This window comes from Chanodichthys erythropterus, chromosome 11 (genome assembly GCF_024489055.1).
Source record: "Chanodichthys erythropterus isolate Z2021 chromosome 11, ASM2448905v1, whole genome shotgun sequence".
Classification (NCBI taxonomy): Eukaryota; Metazoa; Chordata; class Actinopteri; order Cypriniformes; family Xenocyprididae; genus Chanodichthys; species Chanodichthys erythropterus.
Window position 1 is genome coordinate 8,410,820 of NC_090231.1, and position 18,656 is coordinate 8,429,475.

Consider the following 18,656-nt stretch of genomic DNA (forward strand, 5'->3'; position numbering starts at 1 on the left):
CAGCAGGTAATTTTTTCCAAGCAGCTCTCCATGCTATACGCCACCTCAATTCACTTCAGCTGTCTGTACATGAGTCTCTGCTCCTGTTACAAGACAAATATGGTGGCAAGATCCAGGCCCTTTGATTGTCAGCATCTGGTTTTCGCAACAGACTGAATCCGCCTTGTTAATGTGTAACGCACCGTTACATTCAGCTAATAAAAGAGAAATACTGCAATTTTTTGGTGTTTTTTTTTATTTTATTTTTTAATTGGCTGAGGCAGGCTTTAACCCTTCATAAAACTTCACAACATGCAGCCTCCCTCAGATTATTTTTTTTTTATCAACAAAAAAACAAACAAAAAAAACAAACAGACTAATAACACTATCTTTGCTCAGCCCACCCCTGCCCATGCCTAGAGCCGGAGTATCTGTGTAGTTTACGGGCACCGCCGGATTTTTGTAACCACGCGTACTTGTACACGTAGGTCGCACATGCAAATTTAATTAGTTTATCCACAAGATGGCAACCGTGAATTCACAAGGTAGACAAAGAAAAACTGCATAAACTAAACAGACCGGAAGTCATGCAAGCTACTGAAAATATTTTTCATTGAAATGTCAAAATATATTTCAAAATGTATTTACATTAAAATAAATTTTGGGTAAATGCAAAAAAAAAAAAAAAAAATAATAATACATTTATATTTTTCATAATGAAGAGACTCTCTTTGGTTTTTAACTGAGATAACTAATACTACTAACTTTATGCCAAGCATTTCCCATTATGAATTATGATATTGCTTGGTTCTTTGTTTCAGACCGTTTTCGTGCCACAACCAAACTGCTCCAAAGTTCTTATTTTAATCAGACCGATTGTTTTGGTGCAGATCCGTGAGCAATTACCATGTTCATATATGCCCAAACTAACCAAACTAAGTGCCTGTTCTGAAACTCCAAACGAGCCAGGTGTGAAAATGCAATAAGCGACGACCATCCCCACCATCCCTTTATACCAATCAATAAAATAGGTTAAAAACATTGAAATATAAAAGAAGCAGTGCAGCTTTCTGCAACTGTATGGAAACCTCACTTTGCCTCCAGAGCGAGAGCAATGACACCCGCCACCATCGGAGCAGATACTGAGGTGCCCGTGTGGCCATCGGTACACCTCTGCCGCAGGTCTGTGGTCACCTGGTACCAGAAACACATGAATACAGAGAGTTAACAACTTCAGTGTTATGGACATGCATGAGTCTGAAATGAAAACAGAAACAGAGGACTGTGCAAATGTGCAGATTTTGTCCTTTAAATCTTATTAACGGGTATGGCAGGTCTTCTAAATTTGTGTGCAGACACTTCTTCTGTTAAAAGACACTTAATATTCAGTAATATTACTGATTTGACTGCACTGACACTATCGGATGAGAACAAAACCTGAACTGAATTGAGCTGGACAGAGCTGCTTTACAGCTGAATTGAACTTGTCTCATATTTGGTGAAGTTTGCAACATTGATTCTGTTATTTCCTTGTTTATTAATGTGAGGCTGCTTTGAAACAATCTGTATTGTATTAAGCACTATAGAAATTAAGGTGACTTGACTAGAGGGAAATGATGCAGGCTTCAGGTCTAAAAAACAACACTCAGCTATCCTCTGAAAGAATGCACTTTCGTGACAGCGATGGGATGAGTGGTTTTGTAAAAATTCCGTCATTGTGGTTTTCTGGGAAACAGCGGGTCACCCACAGGGCTACTCTGGTAGCCCGCAGGCATGCGTCTCGAATGCGTCTTCAATCAAACATGAGCTTGATTACACTGGCGTTTCTCAAAATAATACACATGAATGGGGTCAGTGCCACTGACAGTGTCCCGAGGAAGATGCTGAGATAAGAGACATGCTCTCGTCCAATATGTGTGCGTGTGTTGGGGGGGTTCATGTTGAAAAACAGAAGTCAGGAAACAAACATGACAGTAATAGACTTACATTCTCTGCTTTAACACTTCTCATCAACCATCTGCATGCTTATTAAGGGGATTAAATTTAAGATGTGTTTAAGAATTTAAGAGCAATTTTGCAAATTAAAGATGATTAAAAAACATTAAATTATTCATTATCATTAAAAAAAGTCATTAAAAGTTATTAACAGGGGAAAACTACATTGTGATTGAATAATTTTATAGGTGATTAGGGTTGTATGATAAAGGGGGAAAATGTAGACATTTTTGAGTGAAATAAAACAAGAAAAAAAGTTAACGGTGAAAGATTAAAAAGTTATTAAAATATATTTTTTTTAAAAATGCATGGGTGCATCGTTCAGAATAAAGGCCCCAGTATACTTCAAACGAAATCAAAGAATGAACTGATGTGACGTAATTTCGAACAAAATCAGGCCAAAACTAAGTTAGTTTTGTGTTCTTTTTGGAAGTTCGAAACGGCTTGCCAAAGCGAACTTTCGGGAAAAGTTTGCTTCAGCTGCAAAGCACCTTCGTACTACTATTGGTCAGTGACGATAACGTAACAGGAGGTGTGCACCGAAGCTCCGCCTTCACTCGCGTGGAGCGCGTCTCTGATTCATTTGATCTGTAGATTTTGTTGTGGTAAGAGCTCCGCTGGTGAAAAAATGAACACACTGGATAGCCTCTTTAAAGTACAAAATGAAGTTGTGCTTGTAAAAAAAAAATGAGGCACTAACACTGTTTTTCATGTTTGATACTGTAAAGTTGCTTGATTTTAAGCAATCGATTAAATAAAGTGCGTGATATGAAGATATCATATTTATATCAAGACATATTTAATATGAAGACGTGACGTGACTGGAGTGCTAATATTCCCATGCTGTTATGATCAGACGCTTTTCTTATGCTTTCTATAATAAATGCTTACTGTTTTCTCATTTTTGTTGGGTTTGTTTTGTTACTGAGAAGAAAGTGCACGGCACATATTTACATATTCATATAACCGTTGCTCTCAGCAGTGTGGGCGGCATCAGATGTTCGTTTACAGTATATCGCTGGTCACGCATTTCGAACTTCGTTTTACACCTAAACGAAGAACGAAAAAGAACTTCGTCTGAAGTATACCGGAGCCTTTAGACCAGTAACATGCCTTAAGAAAATAAATAGGATCAATTTTGATTTAAATGTGTAATGTGTAAAATTTGGGAGGATCTACTGACAGAAATGGAATATAACAAAGTTTTGGCATGGAACTCTTATGGGCAGGCTAATAGGTCCTTTAACTCAACCTGCTCACATCAATATCTATAGGACACAGATGATTGGTTCCTGCTGTATCAGTAGCCAATGAACTTGCATGCTCAATCTTCAAATACACGAGTAGCATTTGCCTTAGCAGTGCAGCACACTTCAGAAACCCTCTACCTTCCCCAGCTCCACCTGTATAGATCTGCTATGGGTAATTCATATGTGCTATATTGTACAGCAGCAGCATGTCTTACTTGCTCACAGCAGCGTGTCATGTATGTATTGGCAGTAGCAAGTCCCGTACTTGCTCTGCAGCAGCAATAACCAACAGCAGCAGCAGCAGTGTAGCAGATCTATTCCACCAAGACCAACATTTTCATACCCATTGCCATGCCAAACACTCCGAGAGTTGTCATGAAAGAACTATGTTTTCAGTCGGTATAAAGACCTTACATAATGAACCGTTATGAGTCATTTCTATCTACATAAACGGCGGGTCCCCCCTCCATGTCAAGTTGCCATTATGTGCCGGCATGTTTCTACAGCAGCCCTAAACGGATAAACACTCTACAGAGCGTGTTTAGTCACTATGTTGTTGTTCTTCGAAAACGTTTGTGTTTTTAAAAGGCAGCTTCGTCACTATGTTGAATATGCACAAATTAGTAGTAGTAGTAGTAGTAGTAGTAGTAGTAGTCGTCTGGTTTATTAAGCCCTGAACACACCAAGCCGACAATCGGCTGTTGGGCAGTTTTTCGTTTCACCGGCCGACTAAGTTTTCTCAGTGTGTTCCGCATCGTCGGCTGAAGTTGGTCCCCGTTTGCTTTTTTCGGCCGATTCAACATGTTGAATCGGCATCAGAGCTCGTTGGTCAGTTGGGCCATCTGATCCTTCTGATTGGCCATTCAGCTACTGCCACCTGCTTGTAAGGAAAGTCATTTCTTCTTACGTAAGCGCAGAACGGACACGCTACTTGGCCGTCGGCTGTCGAGCGTCGGTTTGGTGTTTCAGGGCAACTTTGGACCCAGATGCTGCCGACGTGAACCAACCCCGCAGTCTGCTTTCGTCACCACTAGTTCGTCGGCGGCAGCTTGGTGTGTTCCAGGCTTTAGAAGCAGAGACCGTTCTTTGTTAGAAGTAAAAAGAAACCTCACAGATTGCACTCTCTCCTGTCTCAGACGACAACATCTTTGTCTTGTGTCAGCCAGATGGCCACTGTAGCTTCTCCGAAAGAGAGTGGTGCGTGCCGTTAGTTGCAGTTCGCAACCTCAGTGGCTAGATGCCGCTAAAATTTACACATTGCATCTTTAATGGCAACTTTAAAGATGATTGATTTTATTTTCCCAGAGGAACCATCATCTGGACCATATAACAATTGTTGCATAGTAGGTTAAAAACATTTAAATGACTTAAAAATTTTTGCGTCTTTAAAATTTTGAAAAGTAAATTTAAAGGGGTCATAACATGAGAAGCCAAATTTACCTTGATATTTTGAAATAAGCAGTCTTTGTACTATTAAAACATTTTTATAGCTTATAAAAAAATGTATCTATAATCAAGCTTCAAAAATGGCTTAGTTTTATATATTACGGGATCTGTGAAGTCACGTGGGCAAATATATTTGCATATGACCGCCTCCAGATCAAGACATCAACAAACAGTTATACATTATCACATCACAGGCCCAGCCTACTGACATTCAGTTGCTTAACGGCTGACATTTGCCTACACTGGATGTGAGCGTTGCGTCAAAAGCGTAAAGAATTCTAATCATTATATACACTGTCTACACTGGATACAGTATACAGAAGCACGTTCAGTTTCTGGCGTACTCCACGTAGGCATTGATTCTGTTTTCCGTGACATGCATTGATAACAGTGGCTGTTTACTGACAAGCCTTAAGGACAATTCACACTGCACCGACAGATGCAGACCGATGCAGACAGTCACTTAATTACAGCACGTCACTTCAGACATTCTTATTCTGATTCAGCATGTTCAATCTGTGTAAACAAGCTCCAACAGATGCCAACAGACTGCGACAGGGATAACACACTGATCTGACAAAACCTGTGTTGCAGTGTGTTGGCATTTGTTGGTGCGGTGTAGAACCACCTGTTAAAGGCTTTGTTCACCCAAAAAGGAAATTTCTGTCATTAAGTACTCATCCTCATGTAAAACCTGTAAGACCTTCGTTCATCTTCAGAACACAAATTAAGATATTTTGATGAAATCCGAGTGGAAATCCACATGGACAGCAATGTCATTGCACCTTTCAAGGCCCAGAAAGGTAGAAAAGACATCATTAAAATAGTCCATGTGACATTTTAGTCCCAGTGGCATTTTAAAATACCATTCAAAGTGGTTGCGAGATGACTTCCGCACTGAAGCTGTACTTAAATAAACTTTATGTATGAGTAATAATAATAGTGATGCTCGCTTTATCAACACCACTAACAAAACAACAGTATTATCTGGTTTAGACACGGTGTAAACAAAATTAGTGTGAGAGAAAAGATAAAGAAACCAGTCATGCATGTGTAAATGAGCTCTTAAGCCCACAACTACTAACCAAATACCAGAAGAAAAGCAAAACCCATAGTAGTCATTCTTAAGGATGATGTCATAATCTGCACTGCTGGAAGAGAAAGCAGATGTACACACACACACACACAAAAAAAAAACGCTAGTTCTCTTCATCCTCTTGATAGCTCCCTGCGGTTTTCCATGCGCATGGGAGCCAGACCAAACATTCAGCCCCAGTTTTTTTTCCCCAAGCATCTTATTTCATCAATAGATATTTGTGGAAACAGCCAAACAACAAGAGCTCAGCTGTATTAGCAGGATAAGCAACAGGATCTGGGACAGATGATCTATAGAAGACATCTGAATTTTGGCAGTTTACCATTAAACACCATATACAGCTGTATTTCTATACTGGTCCAGTCAAAAGTTGATTGTGGTCTGTCCTTCACTGTTGGGATTTCACACACATTTTATCACCCACAAGGCAAAAAAACACCTGATTGCTTAGAAATGGAACAGCACGTCCATATTATTCATGTCCATTGCACAAATGGACCGGTCAGACGTTTACTGCTTGGTGTTAGAAAGTGATGAGGAGGAATGAAAGGAGAATGTGTCACAGAAATAATTGAGATGAATTGTAGGACACAATATGTGGCATCAAGAGAGCAAATGACCTAATAAAACAACACACATACAAGGCCGAAAGTAAAACGAGGACAAAAGGTTCAGTAGATGACAGATGGAGAAGACAAATGGAGTACAGAAAGATACACGCTTAAAGGGGACATATAATGGAGCACAAGATTTCTTTTGAAGTGCCTTAACAGGTAGCAGTCCTGTCGTGTGAGGAACATCCGTTTAGATCCACTCTGATGGACAACAACAACAACAAAAAAGAAAAAAACTCCCTGAGACTTCCTAGCTCATCCATCCAGATAGCAAAATTCTGTTTTTACTGTTATTTCTATTCCTTATTTTCTATTTTTATTCTTCTTCTTTATGCAAAGCACTTTGAATTACCATTGTGTATGAAATGTGCTATACAAATAAAATTGCCTTGCCTTGCCTCTTTTAAATTAGCACAACTCAATCTATTGCATTGCAACTGGTTTTGCTTCAGAATACAAGCATCACAACAGAGAACTAAAAGTGATTATTATACAAAAGTATACAAATGTTCTAAATATTAATGAGCTGCAATGTTTCATTTATTACCAAGGGATGCATCCAATATGCAAAATATTTATTCTTGTGTAAATATTTATAAATATTTTGCATATTGGATGCATCCCTTGGTAATAAAAAATTTGATTTATATACATCTCTTTAAATTTGATGGGTTCAGGCTCTTGATAATCAATAAAGTCAAGGATGCATTAAAAATTGATAAAAAAAATCAGTGAAGATTTTTACATTGTTGCAAAAAAAATCTATTGCAAAGAAGTACTGTTAATTTGAACTTTATATTCATCAAAGAATCCTGAAAAAATGTATCATGCTTCCTACAAAAAACACGCTTGAGCTTTTGAATGAGGTTCATTCTTGTGTTATGCAGCACATTTGAGCTTCCACAAGAACCAATAAGTTCATTCTCATTCACATTTGTGTTCCAAAAATGAACAAACATCTTACGGGTTTGGAATTTCATGAGGGTGTGTAAATGATGATGGTGAACTAACCCTTAATTCTAAGTGTCAGAGAAAGGTCAGCCTTATTGAACACACTCGCATTTGTGGGAACGTGGACGTGTTACTTAACTATTTTGCGGTCGTAGAACTCTCCGCTGCTGTATGTGGTGGCAAGGGTGGAGGAGCAGACCTCCAGATACCAGGGCTTGTTGCCGTTTTCCGTACTGCTACTGACGGAGATGGTGTAGATGCTGTTGGTGTAGCCGTCGCAGGAGCAGTGATCGCCCTGCCGGCCTCCGTTACCAGACGCCCAAACAAAGATGGAGCCGAGACCCTTACGGCCCTGCAGAGACATGAAAACATGTGAACAAGAACATACATGAATGAAATTTTAGGTTACACAAATATGAAAACATGCAATCCTATAGGCGGTGTTATTTTAGTGTTATTTATATATTATTTAAGTATTTATTAATATTTTGAATTTGATTTTACAGTGGGTATGGAAAGTATTCACACCCCCTTAAATTTTTCACTCTTTGTTATATTGCAGCCATTTGCTAAAATCATTTAAGTTCATTTTTTCCCTCATTAATGTACACACAGCACCCCATATTGACAGAAAAACACAGAATTGTTGAGATTTTTGCAGATTTATTAAAAAAGAAAAACTGAAATATCACATGGTCCTAAGTATTCAGACCCTTTGCTGTGACACTCATATATTAAACTCAGGTGCTGTCCATTTCTTCTGATCATCCTTGAGATGGTTCTACACCTTCATTTGAGTCCAGCTGTGTTTGATTATACTGATTGGACTTGATTAGGAAAGCCACACACCTGTCTATATAAGACCTTACAGCTCACAGTGCATGTTAGAGCAAATGAGAATCATGACGTCAAAGGAACTGCCTGAAGAGCTCAGAGACAGAATTGTGGCAAGGCACAGATCTGGCCAAGGTTACAAAAAAATTCTGCTGCACTTAAGGTTCCTAAGAGCACAGTGGCATCCATAATCCTTAAATGGAAGACGTTTGGGATGACCAGAACCCTTCCTAAGGGGGTCTGAATACTTTCCGTACCCACTGTACTTTTATATATTTTTTATTTTATATTTCTTTTGTCATTTTTGTTATTTTCGTAATATTTCTATTTAGTTTTAATTTTTTTGTTATGTAGTTTTAGTACTTTAACTTATTTCATTTGCCAAGGCGACATTTTTATGTTTAAGTTTAATTTTATTTGATCAGTTACTGAAAATAGTTTTTTATTTATTTGACTTTTTATTCATTTATTCATTTATTTCATTTTTGTTAATTGTATTTATTTATTTAACAAAAACAACACTGGCAAGTTGTCAACAACGCTGACAAGATAAACTACTATTTATTTCTATAAAATTTATAAATATACATTTCAAAATTCACATTTACTAAATATTTAAGCAACAAGATTTTAGAAAAATAGACATTAGTACATAAAACAATTTAATTTGATACAAAATATAAAATTAAGTCTTACTGCCCAGTAGTAGTCAAAACCATCATAACCATCACACTAGAGCAGGCCACCTTTAGACAATTTAACAACGCCGACAATAACAGTTACTCACTGAGAAATCCCTCGTGTTTATGTGTGCGAGTTTGAGACAACAACCTTTTTAATTCCCAGTTCAAAGGCTTGTTTGGCCAGAGGCCCCGGTCCATCTACAGTCTTCCCGTCATCATCGGGGCCCCAGCTGGCACTGTAAATGTCGATGTAGTCTGGCCTTATTCCCAGAGACTTGGCCTCCACCACATCAGTCACGTCTCCATCAAGCATTCGAACACCTTAGAGAAAAAGTTCCATCCAAAAATGAACAAATTCACTCATTGTATAAATTGCCCCGATGTTGTTCCAAATCTGTATTATTTTCTTTTCTCTGTGAAACTCAAAATGCAACAAAAATGGATATTGATTTATCCTGCCATGCTCTAAAATGCATCATGAAAGTGTTATGAAAGTAGCCCAGTTTACTTGTGCACTATAAACCATGCCATTTTGTGGTTGAAATGCGAAAACCACTGTGGCATCAATAACTTCAAACATAGTGCAACTTTCTATGAGTTCTAGAACAATATTACAAAGAGGAAAAAGAAAGCAGAACAAAAGACAAAATCAACTGGGGTAAAAAGAGTGACCTAACAGAGTGCACAGTCTGCATGATAAAAGAGAGAGTTTAACTTAGTACTTTAAGCTTAAGTTTTTTCATCTAATATTTATCATTTCTTTTATTTCAGCTTTATTTTAATTATTGAAAACAATTTTTAATAGTTTTAGTTTAACAATAACCCTCCCCCAGAAAATGTAAAAAGATTAGACAAACACAGTATACTAAGACAATACTAATACTAAGACACAGTATACCTGACTACAACGTAGCCCAGGAGACAATGGGCCTAAAGATCCAGTTCTGGCTGCATCTATAATTCAGATTTTTAATCCCCGTATCCGTTTACATATATTTATATATAATCTATTTTTAATCTCTATAATAAAAAATGTATAATTCAGATTTTGATCTCCATATCCATTTACATATATTATATATATCTTCCAAGGGGTTTTTTCCCTCCTAGGACTTTTTCCCAGTGCTAGCACGCTGGGTTTTTCTCCTAGGGGGTTTTTTCCACCCCTGGAAGTCAGCCGACATTGGCTTAATGTAGCACCATCTTGTATATGTTACATATTACCACGCTTGGTTGTACAGTTTATTTTTAACCACTTCCCTTTTTTCTGTGCTTCTAATATGTAAAGCTGCTTTGAAACAATTACCAATTGTAAAAGCGCTATATAAATAAATTTGACTTGACTTGACTTAAGACAATATACTAAATACTTTAATACAAGTAAGACAAGATTCCTGAATACATAACCGAAATATTTAAGATACTAGATTTTAGGAAAAAAAAGTGATATTTTACACTTTACTGTTGAATTTATTACAAAAATAATATGACGAACGTACAAATGGAGAACTCCAAAACTCACACACAAACCCACAAAGAGGCACATAATCATACGCCATATGGTTTGTAACGCACACAAATGTGCATAAATTGCAATTAAAACCTATTGTACTCTGCTGCAACGAGATGTTTACAAATGCCTTGATAATCTGCATTCTTTCTCCTCATTCTGTTATTGAACTACAGCTTAATTTCCTTTTCTTGCTCTTTATTTTGAAAGAAAAAAATCCTTGCTTTTTTGCATAACTTTTTGCATAAAAAATAATTTAGCTGAAACTTTTATACAAAACATCTTACAGTAAACTTACTACAGGACCAATCAACTTGGAGAAACCTCTTTTTAAGTGCTTTGCTCAAGTGCTCAATGGGTAAAATTGGGGTTCAAACCTACAGCCTTTCAGCAACCAGCCTAGATCTTTGATGGACAACTGGAATGAGGAGGCAGAGGCAGAATTAATCAGCTTAATTCAAGAAGTCAATAAGAGGTTCCTGCCATAATATAATAACAAAGGTGCGTGTGTTTGTTTTCCTGTGCGCTCATGAGACTAGAAAAGAGCCTGATTGTATAGTGTGAGAATGTGTGTGTATGTGCGTTATTATTTCTAACACCATATGCGAACACACCGTTTTCCTTCCTTGAAACACCTCTAAAGGGAAAAGCAGGGGGTTCAACACTTCTCTATCATTCCTCTCACTTCTAACAAGCTGCATTACACCTCAAATTGATTTTGCGACTTCTAAAACAGCACAGAGTAAACACTTTTCTGAACCGCAGAGCAGAAAAACTAATCATTTCTACATTTCTAATTATGGTTAAAGGACATGAAGTTCTACATAGCAGCCAAGGCGAGACCGAATAGATTAGAAATGTCATTAGAAGGCGATGAAGTCATTGGCTTGAATCTGACACGTATTAGCTTTGGCAGCGTTTCAGTGATTAAGCAGGGGGAAAAAAGTCAACTGCTGAGCCAAAAGACCTAAAGCACATCTTTCATTGTGCTAATCTGTCTGTATCTGGCTTGGAGAAATGACTCTTTTCAAACATCACTTCACTATTCTTAAGATGAATATTTTGCAGACAGGACTTAACAATTGAGATAGATTAGGATATGTGAAGCCAACATTTGGATGAGGAACAAGTCAATCATCTGTCCACTTTGTGGCTATTAGTGGTGTATTATCATGCAGAACTTGTCCTGCAACGTCTGTGCTACAAACACGAACAATTCCTCAAATCATGGAGTTTACACTGTAAAAAATTACCGTGATTTTAACGGTAAAAGACTGTAAAAATGCTACAGTGAAAAAACGTTAATTGGTTTACTGAAAGTTTCCGTACTATATACGGTGAATAACTGTAATAGATCTAACGGCTTTTACGGTAAAATACTGTTAACTTTACAGTGAAAAATAACATCATTGTATAATTTACAGTGGAAAACTGTAAACTGATATTCCCACAATTCCCCGCGTGACACTTCACATTTGATGCATTTTCGTTGAAATAACCCTGTTTCTTAGTTTTTTTTCTAATCTGTTATGTACATTAGGGTTTTGTGTTACATCTAATGTTTTTAACTTAATGTTTATCTCATTTGTGTTACCATGATGGTGTTTAGCGTTTGTGTGAATGACACTGTGAACCTTCTATATATTAGTATTGTCCTCAGCTTGTGAAAAAGCTGCTTGTGATGAGCTTTGATTCATCATGTGAGTCTCATCACTACTGTGATTGGTGGTTGTCAGTGTATTACAAAATTACACAACAGATATTACCACTTCAATAGGTTGGTTAACATCATTAACATTATATAAGTTAATGAAATATGTTTTTTTTACCGTAAATTTAACAGATTTTTTTTTTTTTACGTTGCTACCGTATTTTTTACGGTAAAGTTCTGGCAACCACAGCTGCCGTTTTTTTACCATAAATTTTATGGGGATTTTTTTTACAGTGTATTGAGGACATCAAACTTAAACATTTTTACATAGCAGATGAAAAAAATTGCCATTCCAGTCACCAATGTATTGTATATTCATGTAGGCCAGTGGTGAGACAGAATATAAAAGCATAGCTACAAAAATGCTAGTGCTGTTAAGAAAAACATTCAATGGATTTGTTTTTATTTGACGAGAAAATATGTTGGAGGAGCAAAGTAAAAATAGTTCAAGATGCAATCGCTAGGTGGTGCAGTCCTCAAACTCATCAAGAACCTTCAGTAGCAATAATTCATTTTTTGTTTCATTTACTTAAGATGCACTGAAAAGATGACGCTTCTAAAGATCATAAAGGTGGCGAGGCAAAATGGCTGACCTTGAAAAAGACAATTTTATTGACATCCAAGATGGTGACCAATCTAATGAATTAATCAGCAACCCCGAAACATTATAAAATGGTTGAAAGACAGTAAATTAAGAGAGGAGAAGTATCGACTGCTGAATTGAGTTTAACTGGCATCCATTTAACTGAGGACAAATCGTCCTTCAACAGTCCAAATTAATGCTTAGAGAACAACAATACAGATCAAATTTTAGTTAGAAAAATTAATAGGATTTTACCACCATGCAGCTAAACAAACACTCTGAATATCTTATCTGTTGTAGGATTAAAATGCCTCTATTGTGCTATTTTAAATGTTCCCAAAGGTTTTTTTTGGATTCTCCTACAATAGGTTTACATGCATCCAAGGTAAAAAAAATAAAAATAATAATAATTAAAAAATATATAATAATAATTTAATTTTCTCATAATATACATTGTTGCATCAGCTCTTTTATCACAGTGTCTGAAGAAACGAGTGATTTTTTCCCAAACCAGTTCAGCAGAAACTCTGCCCTGCAGCCGATTTTTAAGATTTTATTGGTCCTGTCAATCACAGTACTGATCCCTAAACCTACCCGTCATTGTAACCTTAAAGGTCCCGTTCTTCGTGATCCCATGTTTCAAACTTTAGTTAGTGTGTAATGTTGTTGTTAGAGTATAAATAAAATCTGTAAAATTTTAAAGCTCAAAGTTCAATGCCAAGCGAGATATTTTATTTAACAGAAGTCTCCTACATCGAACGGCCAGTTTGGACTACATCCCTCTACTTCCTTCTTTAATGACGTCACTAAAACAGTTTTTTGACTAACCTCCGCCCACAGGAATACACAAAAAAGGGGGCGTGGTCTTGTTGCGCTCCCACGGAGAAGAGCAAGAGTTGCGTTTGTAGAGTGTGTTTGTCGCCATGTCGTCGAAATGGTGTTATTTTCATCCCGCAGTCCAATCACCTTTGTTTGGCATTCCCAGGGACGCTGTACTTAGAGATCAATGGTTACAATTTATGTTTAACTCGGTTCCCGAAAATTATAATTGTGGTATCCTTACTGCAATAGTTAATGTTGGACTGCAGTGCACATACTGGCCACAAGAGGGGACTATGTTTATGTATATGGCTGTTTTCCGTATGAGGTACTCTTCTGAGTGAGTGCTAACGTTGTACATTTTCTGTCACTGCTTGTGGAGATTAAAGAGTTCAGTCTCTCGGGAATTATTGTCTTTTGTGTTCATTCGGCACAACACCACAATAATCCACATGTAAAACTATGTGCAGCACACGTTATGGTAAGAGGCGTGACCTTTCCGGGCAAGGAGCGCTAAGCTGCTGTCGAATCACAACACAGGAACCGCTGGCACAATTAGAACTCGTTACGTATTTCTGAAGGAGGGACTTCATAGAACAAGGAAGTCATCTGCCCGTTTTTATGACAGTGGAAACAGCGGTATACAGAGAAGTAAATTATGAGGAAAAATACTGTGTTTTTTTACACGCGAAACATGATGAACACATGTTATATTGCACACTATAAACACAATCAAAGCTTCAAAAAACCACGAAAAGCGGGACCTTTAAAGGGTTAGCTCACCCAAAAATTTTGTCATTTATTAGGTTAGGGTTAGCTCATGTCATTCCACATCCAGAAATCCTTCGTTCATCTTCGGAAAGCAATGAGAAGTCTGAGAGGTTTCTGTCCCTCCATAGAGATACAATGCAACTACCACTCCAAGGTCCAGAAAGGTAGGAAAAAGTACATACATAAAAGTACATAAAAATGTGATTCCAGTAATTTAACCTCAATTTTATGGAGCAATGCGAGTGCTTTGCATAATTTACCACTTTAATTGCAAAAATATTGATCTGCACGTTCACGAGAGCTTCACAAAAGATGCATGTTGTGTTCAGACTCGCACGTCAACAACGCATATGCGCAAGTGTTCACAAGAATTCATCAAAAAGATCTTAATTTGACTTCTGAAGATGAACGAAGGTCTTACGGATGTGGAACGACATGAGGGTGAGTAATTTTGGGTGAACTAACACCTCAACACTTCAATAGCATTAGCTGCAGGGCGGGATTTCTGGTGAAGTGATTTGGGGGGAAAAAAAAGTGCGCATCTGAAACGATCAAGGATTCAGTCTCTCTAAATCCCTCCTTTCCAAGAGCCTACTCAGTCTGATGTGATTGGTCGACCACTTACTGCATGTGTCGGAAACAAAATGTTCGTTTTTACAGAATCAATTCAAGCCAGAGTCTTCATCCTTTGGAAGTGCATGCAAAGAGGATTTGATTTCGCAGCACAGAAAACTGCTTCTTGACATGTCGACAACACAAACCAAACGCTTCCAGGAAAAAGCTTTATTGCCAGTGTTTCAGGGTGGGTCAAAGTAGACATTGTTCGAAGGTAGCCAATGAAAACAATAGGCTGGCATTATGCAAATGTGTTACAAACTTACATTGTTCATGCAGGAAGAAAGAATGGAATTACTGATGACTCGTTTCAGGCAGTACAGAATCAGTTATTTCTTTTGGAAAAGAAAACTCCATATATTGTGCGACCTTTTACATTCACAAACAGCTATATTATAAGGTAATATCTGAAAAAGCATAATAAGGGAACATTAAATATAGCTGAAGTGAGTCCACAAACATTGTGGGTTATGAAATGGATCTTTGCTTTAAAAGAGTTTCAAAATCTCTGGTCAAAAAGTCAAATTTCACAACTTTCCTTCAAATTGCTGCTGTAAGCCACCGCTTTTTTTCCACCGCAGGAACTTTCCCTAGAAACTAAGGACTTTGGGGTGGTACTCTGTGTGTTTGACTGCAGGGACCAGGGTCCAAATCAAGTTCTGGGTAAAAATTTCCCACTCATAAAGTCCCTGCTCACGAGGTAGTACTTTTTCAAAGTTACGGAACTTTAGGGGATGGGATTTGGGTGCTGAACATGCTGATTGATTGAGTTCAGGCAGCATTTTATTTCAATCACCATTTTTAAAAGTCTGTTGCAGTGTGTGCAGTAAGAGTTGTTTGCTATTCAAATCAACAATGGAGTTTAAAAAAATATGAATTTAGACAGACGACGAGGTTCAAGCTTTATTAAACTTATATGTAGAGGACAAAATCCAGTGGGAACCTGAAAGCCACGCAGAGTCATACGTCACTGGATTAATTTACCTAATCTTCATGGTACTTTAGACTTTGATGGAAACGCAGACAGCAACAGGTCTGGGGGAAAAAGTTCCTGGGATAAATTGTTCAAGGTAATTTCAGTGGAAACGCAGCTATAGACTCCAATGCCAAGGAGTAAAACTAATGAAAAACAATGAATATAATAGGAGCTTCACACCCTCGCTTGGCTCCTTAAGAGATTGTATGCAGCCCTATCCTGAACTCGCAGTTGCATCACTAAACTTTATGCATTTGGCACACAGCACAACTGGAACAGCACAGGCCTGAACCCTGCCAAATCTGAGCAAGGGATGCATTTGTCAGCCCTGCCACCTGCAAGTACAATAAGGAAATATTTGCGTCTTTCAGTGCAGCTGCGGGCTCAAACTAAATGGCCCCAGATGGCTGATGGCATATCATGAAATCCACTTTTTGATTAAAACCGATCGCCCTTTTCATAGGATTAATTGCTTATGAGCGCATGAATGTCGAGCGGTTTGCTGTCCACTAAATTAATGAACTCTCCGAACAGAGGCGGACAGGAGAGCGGCGTCTCGCCGATTTTAATCCTGTGCACACATGCGGAATAATCCTGTCTTATCTGCTCTGACTGCGTCTAAAACCTGTTGCTTGATCAGGGTTTAGCCATTTGCGGCAACTGGTCAGTTTTGCCAATCCATGTGTGTTGAGTGTCAGCTGTGGCGGGTCTGTAACCGAAACAGCATCTGAGATTTATTAGAAATTAAGAAGAGCAGGGAAGTAAACAGACTGTTTTTAGAAAGATGCATACCTCCTATGCGGGCGTTGTAGGCTATACCTACAATGCAATGAGAGTTGTTGGCTACAGCGGCAACTTCACCAGCACATCGTGTCCCGTGCCTGGAAAGAAAAAGAAATGCAATCATTAATTAAATATGTTAGTGTGTATTCCTTTCTGAATTTGATCAGAATTGTAACAATGCCAATCTTGCTTCCCCATTATCTCCTCACTGCTAATTAAAACTGTAAAGAGGGCAAAAAAATAAAATAAAAAATCTGGATTGAGTATTACACACCAAGACACTGGCTCTGATTTAAGCCCTAGTGCTTTGCCTCATTTGTCTACAGCCTACGGCGACAGTGGGGAGGATGCACGAGAGGAGACCTGCGCGTTTAATTGGTGTATACTGTAATACTGCATTTACAAAGCTTATCAGTGGCATGCACTTTGATCGCGGTGCCCCTGCTTTCCCATTTCTCTCGATTTGAACCGTGAGCTCCAGTCCATTACAATTTAGGGCCCTGGTATACTTAATTTCCTGCATTCCGCTCAGTCTCGCGCACGAGCCTTTCAAAAAAAAAGAAAGACGCGTTCGGTATGCACACGTGCACCGTCCGTGGTCAGGCGTATGGTATGCACACGTGCACCGTCCGTGGTCAGGCGTTCGGTAAGCACACGTGCACCGTCCGTGGTCAGGCGTTCGGTATGCACACGTGCACCGTCCGTGGTCACGCGTTCGGTAACAATTGTTATGACCACGGAATGCAGTTTGGTCCCCCCCACTTTGAAAATGTCTCCTGCGCCCCTGTATGGGTCATTGACATGACGTGCATATTTTTGGGTCCAATATCATTATTTCCTTAAATTTAAATTGTATAATAAATTTATTACATATCACTTTATTCTATAAAACCTATTTAGTTTGAATTCATTAGTACATTTAATTAATAATACACATTTTATGTTTTGTTAGCTTAAATCCCTGAAATGTCAGGTGGTGCAACTGTCCGAACAAATGAACAGATGAGAAAACAATTTTAAAATGGTGTCTTAATAATTAAAAATTAAAAGCTAAATACTATGGCTGTCATATGTATGTTCCATTAGTTTTAGTTTTCATGGACTTATAGTTTGTTTTCATTAATCACGTGTTCCTTTGTTTGTATTTCCCACCACTCTTTAGTTTCCATGGTTACTATCATTATTAGTTCCTTTTATTAGCTGTGTTTGATTAATTATTTTATGAATCTGTACCCAAGTTCTGCTGTCTCCTGAGTTCACTGTTGTGTTGCGCCTGATTACCTGCTTACTTATTGTACCTCATTTATATTTAAGCATTGTGACAATGACATCATTTTATGTTTTAAACCTTTGATATAAAGAGGTTTTATAAATATCAGTATTTTTAAAGCTGTTGAGATAATAAAAATAAATAGATAAATAAATAAATAAAATTTGTCCAGCAATTTGTATGTTCTTAAATGTCAGGGTGGAAAAACTCAAAAATGGCTGTTTTATTATGAACGTTTATTATGATCCTTATGGTAGAGTGAAAAGGTTTGTAGATCTCTCAAATACTGGTAAAAACTGCTAATTTCAAGTACGGGTAGATTGGTACAATTTCCATGTCAGGTGGTACAACTACTGTATATGCATACAACTATTTGGTTGTACCAAAACTGTTTGGTTGTACCCACAGTCAGTTTTTAAAAGATTTTCAAAGAACACCTTTTTTATGTGTCAATTACACAAATACGGAGAAGAACTGTAATAGGTCTAACCTTACATTTTGTGTAATTTTACAGTAACATTGTTAAATGTACCATTTTTGGAAGTAAAAAGAACATATTTAATTGTTAAATGAATGTTAATGGCATAATTATAGTGTCATGTGTGTTACCATGATGGTGTTTTGTATTTGTGTGCATGTGCACCTATCTACTTGTGATGAACTTTGATTTATCATGTGGTTTTCTTTTTACCACCAGTGCGATTATGGAGGATTTCAAAATATGTTCAAATAGATAAACTGGTTTATAATGTAATTTTTTTTTTTTTTGT

General features: G+C 37.6%; 1 protein-coding gene across 3 annotated transcripts in view; it reads right to left on the reverse strand.

Moving 5' to 3' along the window:
• The window catches only part of pcsk6 (proprotein convertase subtilisin/kexin type 6), a 164,463-nt gene that overhangs the window by 121,027 nt on the left and 24,780 nt on the right, over nt 1–18,656 (reverse strand). For all 3 annotated transcript variants that reach the window (XM_067401398.1, XM_067401397.1, XM_067401399.1), the window contains 4 exons: nt 16,626–16,714; nt 8,997–9,169; nt 7,471–7,683; nt 1,073–1,173 (listed from right to left, as the gene is read on the reverse strand). In XM_067401398.1, the coding sequence (XP_067257499.1) occupies nt 1,073–1,173; nt 7,471–7,683; nt 8,997–9,169; nt 16,626–16,714 (576 nt within the window). The remainder of the gene's footprint in view (nt 1–1,072; nt 1,174–7,470; nt 7,684–8,996; nt 9,170–16,625; nt 16,715–18,656) is intronic.